The sequence below is a fragment of the Solanum lycopersicum genome, chromosome 2 (assembly GCF_036512215.1).
Source record: "Solanum lycopersicum chromosome 2, SLM_r2.1".
Taxonomy (NCBI): domain Eukaryota; kingdom Viridiplantae; phylum Streptophyta; class Magnoliopsida; order Solanales; family Solanaceae; genus Solanum; species Solanum lycopersicum.
The window spans coordinates 56,560,133-56,569,229 of NC_090801.1; the positions used below are offsets into that span (position 1 = coordinate 56,560,133).

At 29.4% G+C, this 9,097-nt stretch overlaps 2 protein-coding genes and 2 non-coding genes across 5 annotated transcripts; 3 read left to right on the forward strand and 1 right to left on the reverse strand.

The window, feature by feature from the left end:
- Positions 1–33: 33 nt before the first annotated feature.
- Positions 34–106, reverse strand: TRNAR-ACG (transfer RNA arginine (anticodon ACG)). The gene has a single exon. It is a non-coding gene; the product is annotated as a tRNA-Arg (tRNA).
- A 258-nt stretch (positions 107–364) lies between these two features.
- LOC138342169 (uncharacterized) lies at positions 365–964 on the forward strand. The gene has a single exon (XM_069294372.1). The coding sequence runs from the start codon at positions 365–367 to the stop codon at positions 962–964; it is 600 nt and encodes a 199-aa protein (XP_069150473.1).
- Positions 965–4,710: 3,746 nt separating this feature from the next.
- On the forward strand, positions 4,711–6,335 carry LOC104645889 (uncharacterized). 2 transcript variants are annotated; one of them, XM_010318624.4, is made up of 3 exons: positions 4,711–4,987; positions 5,275–5,330; positions 5,478–6,335. In XM_010318624.4, exons 1-3 carry the CDS (start codon positions 4,766–4,768, stop codon positions 6,070–6,072), a joined length of 873 nt encoding a protein of 290 aa, XP_010316926.1. In that variant the 5' UTR covers positions 4,711–4,765; the 3' UTR covers positions 6,073–6,335. The 2 variants fall into 2 exon arrangements, with proteins under 2 accessions (XP_010316926.1, XP_010316927.1); XM_010318625.4 differs by having other exon boundaries at positions 5,481–6,335.
- Positions 6,336–8,991: 2,656 nt separating this feature from the next.
- On the forward strand, positions 8,992–9,065 carry TRNAT-AGU (transfer RNA threonine (anticodon AGU)). Its single transcript has one exon. It is a non-coding gene; the product is annotated as a tRNA-Thr (tRNA).
- Positions 9,066–9,097: the final 32 nt, after the last annotated feature.

Consider the following 9,097-nt stretch of genomic DNA (forward strand, 5'->3'; position numbering starts at 1 on the left):
AGCAAAAGAAGGATAAGTAAGTATTAAAGAATACGACTCCACTGGGGATCGAACCCAGAATCTCTGGTTTCGTAGACCAGCGCCTTATCCATTGGGCCATGGAGTCTTTGTTGCTACATTAGTTTAACTTTTAATTATTAATTGTGCCACATTAATTTAATTCCGTTAATTGGAAGAATTACTGTGTTTAGTATAAATAAGAGTATCATCTATCTAAATCAAACAACTGATATTTTCAAATTAAAATTCTATTGCAACCGGAAACTTCCAGAAGATGAGTCGGTGTAAATATATAAGTTGGACCAAAGAAATTACAGCAGCTAGCATTTCTGCAAAATCACTTCAATTTTAACAATTCTCCGAAATGCCTGAATCTCATTTACGCCGGCGGAGGTCACCACCGGAGGAGCGGCTTAGGGAGATAGAAGTTCTCATATACTCAGCAGAAGGCCTGAAGAACGTGAAGCACTTGACCAGGATGAGAACCTACGCCGAGGTCTACGTGGTGAAAGACGTCCACGTGGCAAAAACCAAAATAGCGGAGCACACCGGCGACGGAGACGACGGGACCAATCCAATATGGAACCAGGTGGTGAAGGTGAAATTTCACGAAAAGCTGCCGGAAAATGACATCATGGCGGCGTTAAACGTGGATATTTACGCTCACGGACACATTCGAGAGAAACCGGTGGGGAGCGCTCGAGTTTTGCTCTCCGATGTGTTGAAGGATACTAAATCGCCGGAATCGGAGATGCTGGAGAATAATCCGATCCAGTTTATGACAGTGTTAGTTTGGAGACCTTCTGGTAGGCCACAAGGTGTGCTCAACCTGTGGGTCCCACCTACAGGGCGGTTCCTGGTTCCGTTGACTTCGTTGTCGTTTAGCTTGAGGGGAAGAGACGGCGAAGAGGATCAGGTGGTAACGGTGGAAACGCCGGCGGTGGAGAGTAGCAGTGAGGTGTAAGGCTCTTCCAGCTGTGCATGGATACCATTTGGATGTAATAAACTTGTTTGTATTTGTTACTTAAAAATTGTAATTTTGACAAAGCACATAATCCCAAAATTAAAATTGACGATCCATTCAAAATTAGGAATAAAATAATATTATATTGAGGTAATTTGTTTTTAGCCTAATTCAGCCACAATAATTCAATTTACCCATTATATATATAGTTTAATATATTAAGAATAGTTTTAAATTTAACTATACTTATTCTATTGGTAATATCGTAGTTGGTATTATATCACTTGTACCTTTTATAATACTGAATAGAGCATTACCAACTAAATTAAATAAATTTTTAGTAATATCATAATTAATATATTATTGTTTAATTGTTTGGTAAATGAGTATTATAGAAGGTATAAATAATACAATATTAACTACGCTATTGTCAATACATGAATAAATATAGTTAAATTTAAAACTATTCTTAATATCTCAAACTAAATAATGAATATGAAATAATTTTAGAATTTTTTTATATAGTCTATGTAAGAGTAATATTTACAGCTTATTATATATATTCTTCTTTTACCAAAACCGATGAGAAAAACAAATAAATAATGTCGACACTTGATCATTTGTAATTATATAATTATATTCTAATTTAGTTTCTATTTTTAGAAATTGGAGTCTCTACTGCTCATTTCTTATTGTTTTATTTGGGTATAATAATATGCTTATTTCCTTATATATTTTTTTTAACATGCTTATAATTTTCTATGCATATTGTAACCCCCCCCCCCCCAAAAAAAATGTATCATAAACCAATTTCACCCTTTTTTTTTAGTTGCTATAGTAGCTTGAATGTCGAGAAGGTAAGTAATACTACTGATATTCTTGTCATTTTTAAATCATCACATATTTTGACCGGAAATATTTCAAGATTAATATTCAAATTCAACCCTCTACTTTTGATTGTTGCTTAAAATTCCACACGATTAAAACTTCAAGTAATTAGAGCTTATGTCAAGTAAGACTAATGATAAATAATACTCCCTCTTTTCATATTTTCTCTATTTACTTGTCCATTTTGACAAATCAAAAAGGACGAATTTTTTTTCTGTTATAACCTCATTTAAACTTTTTGAAAATTTCCAAGTTTAAATTCATCATTTTTTAAATGATAATAAATGAGGGTAAAATCATAACTTAACTATGTTAATTATTGCTATCTTAATATGTGTGTCATTTTTAAAATGGACAACTAAATAGGATAAAAATAGTAGTTTACTAAATAATAGTAGCTTACTATTGCTATCCATCATTACTTGTCTACTGTATTGTTGAGATGTTCCATTTATAAAATTAATGAATAAATTATTATTTTGTGTCCATCGTGTCCTTCTATTGAATATTATTCATTATTCAATGTGTAGATGACCATTATTTAATAGGGATTATTTAGTGCTTCTTAATTTTGTCTCAAGTTGGACGATATTTATTTGTCTATTTTAATTAATATACCTAAAAAATCAATAATTAATATAATAAATTTATTATTTTATTCTTATTAATTATAAAGTGGATGAGTTAAGAGTAATTAATTGAGGATATAATTAATAAAAATAGGAAAAATTATATATAATAGCAAACTAATAACCTAAATTAAATGGAATAGCTAGGGTTTGATTTAATTGTGCTCCATAGCAAACGTTTGGCAAAAATTTGTCAGGCGTCTCTCTCCCAGAAGTCTCGCTCGCCACTCTCCCATTCTCGCCTCTCTCGCTTTATACACAGAAGTGTATAATTTCTGTTTCTGTTTTGTATAAAGCGAGAGAAAATTGTATATACACATGCAAAAATGTATATCTTCGTGTTATACACTTAATTATATAATTTACAAACATTTTACTTCAAATATTGCAGAGAAAAAGGCCAAAGAATTATACAATTGTGAATTATACAATTGCAGTGAAATACAATTTTTTCTAGCTTTATACAACAGAAGTGTATATATTGTGTTTCTGTTTTTGTACAAAGCGAGAAAAACATATATCTTCTTGCTATACACTTATAATTATGCAATATACATACATTTTAATTCGATTCAACTGTAGGCAAAGCTAATTATACAATTGCAGTGAAATAGGCCAACGAATTATACACTTGTATATGTATAGCGAATTATACAGTTTTTATGTTTGCTATGGAGCGCAATTATGCAAAGTTCGCTATAGCGTACAAATATGAATTTTTTATTTGTTATATATGAAAGTTGCCATAAAAATATTATGGGAGGTATCATTTTACTTTAATATTTTCAAAAAAAACTATCAAAGTAATTAATTGAAGGTATAATAAATAAATTTTCTTTTTTTTTGATTTGTCAAAATAAATAAGCAACTAAAAATAACTAAAGATAGAAGAAGTACTATTATTTAACGAAGTGAGTACAATTACCAAAAAGAGAAAAATGAAAATATTGATTATAACAAATTATCAGTATCTTTGACCTTTTCCTATTGCAAAAAGAAAGCACGAGTGAACTCCATAATTGATAACGGAGAAAAAAATGGAAATTTGATGTTTAATTTTTGTTGTTCAAACTATACTCGTATCTAATTAGAAAATAAAGTCATATTGATTATAACTTAAAAATATTACTTCCTAAGTTTCTATTTAATTGTCTATATTTAATCATATAGTTATCTTTATTTATTTATCCATTTTGACAAATAAAAAAAAGACAATTTTTTTCTACTATATTTTCATTTAAATTTCTTGAAAATTTTCAAATTTTAATTCATCTTTTTTAGAATCATAATTAATAAGGATAAAATTGCAACTTCCGTTTAGTAATTATTGTTAGTTTAATATATCTGTCATTTTTAAAGTGGACAACTAAATAGGTACGGGAGAGGAAGTATGATGCAAAAACATACATTTATATCCAAGAATTTTTAATTTTTAATTTTTGCAGAGTTAATACCTCAGATGGTCACTCAACTATGCATTATTCTCTCAGAAACTCACTCAACTTTCAATTTTTCACTCAAAAGTCACTCAACTTTCAATTTTCACTCAAAAGTTACTCAACTATGCACTTTTTTCTTAGAAAGTCACTCAACTTTGAATTTTAACTCAAAAGTCACTCAACTATCCACCCTTTCCTCAAAAAGTCACTCAATCTATTAAATTATTTTTTAATTAAAATTTATTGATATTAATTATTTATATAACAAACCAAAATTTTAAAAAAATAAAAATTCCATTTAAACCATTTAGTGATCCACCCACCTAATCCGACCCAGTAAAAAATATGAATGGGTCATCATATTTTTTAATAGGTCGGGTTAAGTGGGTGGATCACTAAATGGTTTAATTTATTTTTTAAAATTTTTGGTTTGTTATATAAATAATTAATATCAACAATTTTTAATTAAAAAAAATTTAATAGATTGAGTGACTTTTTGAGGAAAGGGTGGATAGTTGAGTGACTTTTGAGTTAAAATTCAAAGTTGAGTGACTTTTTGAGAAAGAGGTGCATAGTTGAGTTGAGTGACTTTTGAGTGAAAATTGAAAGTTGAGCGACTTTCAGAGAGAAGAGTGCATAGTTGAGTGAACATCTGAGATATTAACTCAATTTTTGGACCAACACAAAATAAGGGTAAAAATGTCAATATATAACATATAATGCTGATTGGGCCCTCGTAAATCGTAATTAACAAAGAAAAAAGAGACACATATAAGACCCATTTGGATCTGTTTCCGTCGTGTTTACCCCTCAAAAAAAAAATACACTTCTGAGTTTTTTCAGCCATGAGAATAAGGAAGCATGCCAAAATTTCACCGCTCCACTATGCTCCTTCCATATTTCTCCAACAACACGGTGTCGTTTTACAGCCTCACGTTTGTCAGCTCAATCAGTCTCCATGGGATGTAATCACATTCCCTGCTGAAGATTTACAAAACGATAATATTATTAACCACCACACACTTCCTTCTCCTCCGGCACCGGTACCGTCTTCTTATTCTTACAAGGTTAGTTTAATAAATCTCTTTTTTCTCTCCAGATCTATTGAATAACGGTCATTTGATTTCGTTTCTTCAATGTCGCTTCGGTTGTGGTTTTTTAGGGTTTTTTTAAATCATCGCTAGGGTTAATGGAAACAATCTCAATCTCACCATTTCTGTTGTGTATTTAGCTTTGTTTATTCAATTTATTTCACTGTTTCGCCCTATTTCCCAACGCACGGCTTGTATTCTTTTGAGAAATAAAGTTTTTTTTTTGTTTAATTTATTTCTGATTTGCTTTGCTGCGCGCGCAGTTGGATGGATATGATAGTTGCGCTGTAAATGGGACCTTTTATGATTCTGAACTGAGGTAACTTTTACACCAATTTGTTTTTACTAGCTAGCTACCAGTATCTTCAGAAAACGATAATTACAACTTCGATTCAAAATTTTGGCGTAATAGTTGGGTGTATCGATTCAAAATTTCATTGAGTTAGCATTGTTTTTTTTTTTCTAGTAGCATCACGTCGATGAAGATGGAGGTGAGTGATAATGAGAGGAAAGATATTGATAATATCGTCGCTGATGTTCCTGCTGATTCCGGCAATTTGGAGAAAGATGGAAATGATAATATTACAACAATGTGCGTGAAGAATGATGGAAAGGGATGGCAATGCAGTAGAGAATCGAAAATAGGGCATAATTTATGTGAGCACCATTTCGCTCAGAAGCAATACAGTAGTAGCAACAACGAATCAGTTCATTCTACTACTACGGCTACTAGTACTGCTGCTGTGGCTGTGGCTGTGGCGGCAGGTGAGACTACTCAGAGTTCTCGCGGCCGCCCACATCGTTCTAAGAAATCGTCGAGTTCTGAATTTTACTATTATTCGGGTTTTGGTCCTTTATGGGGCAAAAAAAGAGGTTCATCTTCGACTGGGAAGTCTGCACAATCTTCATCTTCTCAAATAGATGATGAAGTCTTTGATTATGAGGACGATGAGGATGACGAGTACGACGATAATGATGATGAAAGAGTTGGAAACAATAAGCTGAAGATCAAAAGAACCCGTAAGCCCATTAAAGCTAGGTCACTCAAATCTTTAATGTAAAATTATCAACAACAACAATTTCTAGCTGTAACGTGTTTTGTGTTATTATATTATCGTAGATTATTGTTACTTTGTAATAGGGACTTTTTAGGGTATGTTAGATTATTTTGGTTTTATGTTTGTAATGTCCTAGTCTAGGTGAGTACATATACTAGCTTTAATTTGCTTCAGTGTACCCGTAGCCTTGGCATGTGTGGCAATGTTTATTATTATTTTTTTTTATATATATATATAAATGTAGACTCTGTGTTACGCTGAACAAATCTAAATAGGGATAGAACTGTAATTTCCATTGTCATTTTTGAATTGTATTCCAAGTGTACGGCGTGCGGCGGTAATATGGTGAGTATGTGAGATCTTCTTCATCACGTGTTTCACTGTCTAAAACAATTCAGTAAAATCATATCATAAAATTTGGAAATTTTAGAGTTCAATTAATTTAAAATGATACTTCTTTCGTTTCGTTTTACGCGACACAATTTTTTTTGTCAGTTTTCAAAAAGAATGTCACATTTTTTTATATGGTAAGTAGTTAAAGGTACAATTATTTTTTTACCCTTATTGATCCCACTTAATTTTAAAGATAGTACCTAACACATTTATGATGAGAGAAAAGACAATTTGATAAACATTTTTAAATCTTCATTTTCTTTAAATTTCATATCCGGACAAATATTGTCACATAAAATAGAACGAAGAGAGTAATTTAAAAAAAAAAACACTAAAAAGAAAAGTGTGTTAAATAAAATGAGACCTGCGATTAATTAATTTTTGTTCCCACCTTATATAACTATTTTTGTTCTATTTTATGGATCATCCTATCATTTTGAATCCGTCCTATAAAGAATGCCGGATTACTACAATTAGAAATAATTTATCCACTCTGTTCAATGATAGTTGTGCACTATACTATTTTGGAATGTTCAACAATACTTGTACACTTTATGAAATCAATGAATAATTTTATATTTAATTCTTAATTTATACTTATCTTTTAATATAGTTGTTTCTCTATTACATTTTTTAAAATATTATATTTATTATATTCAAAAGGTGATATAGTAAAATTACCCTTCTGTTTATAATTTCTTAAAAATTGTACAAATAACAGTGTACAAAATTTTGTAAACAAAGGAAATAACTTTAAAATTTCATAATAGTGAAATGATTCTCAACCACATAAATATCCAATAATTATTTTATACCATATGTTTCAAAATTTTGTATTAAATTAGAGGGTGTCACGTAAAATGAGAGAAAGAAAGTACAATGTAGGCTATTTTTTTCCCGAACAATTCTGATTATTTATTAGTTAAATGTGTGATTTTTTCTTGATTACCATGTAAGGTTTACTGGGAAAAAATAGTAAAGAATCAACAAAACACATATTTAATTACAGTAAATAACTTTACTTGACACACGAGAACTGCAAATTAAATGGAGTTCACAAAAATATTTTGTAATTTTCTTTGGTTTAATTACATTGGAGTATTGCTAGTACTTATGTTAATGTGTAGTTGGATTGGCCTTCTCACTTCGTTGACCAATAAAAACAAGAATAAAAATATAATTTCAATTTTCGTAATCAATATTTATCTCAACGAATTGTTTTATATTCAACGGATGAAAATGTAATTAAAATTCTCTAAGCAACTTTTACAAAAATTATTTTATAAAACTATGTTTATTATCTAGAATATGTCATCATATTGTTGCAATTAGTGGAACTACGTAGACTAATTGATAGGTGGCAACTTAACTTTTATCAAAAAAATTATGGTGTGTGTATAAAAAATAATTATTCCACTATAAATATATTAAATTTAATTTAACATCTTCAACAAAGTTGATCATTTTAACGTATTATCAAAAGAAAGAAAGATGAATATGATTAGCAAGAACAATAATTCTCATTATAAAAAATGACCAATTCAACTGTATATGATTTCACCACACCCATTTAATTAAATTTGTTGCTATAAATAAAAATATAACAAAATCACACCGAATAAAAAATACCACCTACTCAAATATACAAATTAAAACACTAACCGTAAGCCTTTTTAAAATATTATTATATTTTAAATATTATTATATTTCTTACCTTTAAAGAGACACTACGTAATAGATAATTCCAAGGAATAATTGGTAACTAATATAAATTACGAATTGTCCATTTACGTAAGTATCTTAATTAGAAGTTGAAGCAAAAACGAAGATAACTAAATATTAACAATATATTTCTTAGTATTATAGTTAAAACATAAAATGAGTGGTGTATTTATTGGTTCGATGTGAGTAATAAATGCGTTTTAAAATGTAATATTTGAAAATAAAAGATATATTCGTTTATTTCAAATCAAGTATTTTAAATAACACAATTTTTTTAAAACAAATAATAATAAAAAGTTATTAATGATACATCGTATATGACGTTATTGTCCCTATTATATATTTGGTCTCAAATTTTAACAAAAACAAAAGTATCGAAACAAAAGCTAAATAATTAAAGACTTCTACTTACTTCCTATCTTATATACTTTCTATAAAATTATTAAGATCCTCTTCACTAAGAAACGAAACATTAGCTAGAAAATGAAAAGATGTGAAGTTAATATGAATTTTGGATTTTAATCTTTTTAAATTAATAAAATGAACGTACTTGATTAATAATTTTATAAGGTAAAATTTGTTAAAGTTTGAACTGAAGTTCGATTGAATCCGTAACTGACACTCTAGCTCCGTCTCACTGTCTAACAAGACAAAATTTGAGGGTGGATTTGTGGTATGAGATTGAAAGTTAAATAGCACTATTATTAATCCGTCTAGTGATTTAAATTTTTTCGTAAAACATGTTTTTGTTTCTCAAAAATGTTTAACTAAATATTTTATTAGAGAGTTCAAAATTTATTTTGCCTAGCTCTTGTAGCTCAGTTGGTTAGAGCATCCGTTTAGTAAGCGGGAGGTCTTGAGTTCGACTCTCAACAAGAGCATTTTATTTTCTTCTATTCCTTTTTCTCCGAAT

Bases quoted from the DNA above. Each gene is read 5' to 3' on its own strand.
- LOC104645889 (XM_010318624.4), top strand. From the start codon at position 4,766: ATGAGAATAAGGAAGCATGCCAAAATTTCACCGCTCCACTATGCTCCT. The intron at 4,988-5,274 runs GTTAGTTTAATA...CTGCGCGCGCAG, and splicing joins CGTCTTCTTATTCTTACAAG to TTGGATGGATATGATAGTTG. The intron at 5,331-5,477 runs GTAACTTTTACA...TTTTTTTTCTAG, and splicing joins TTTTATGATTCTGAACTGAG to TAGCATCACGTCGATGAAGA.
- LOC138342169 (XM_069294372.1), top strand. From the start codon at position 365: ATGCCTGAATCTCATTTACGCCGGCGGAGGTCACCACCGGAGGAGCGG.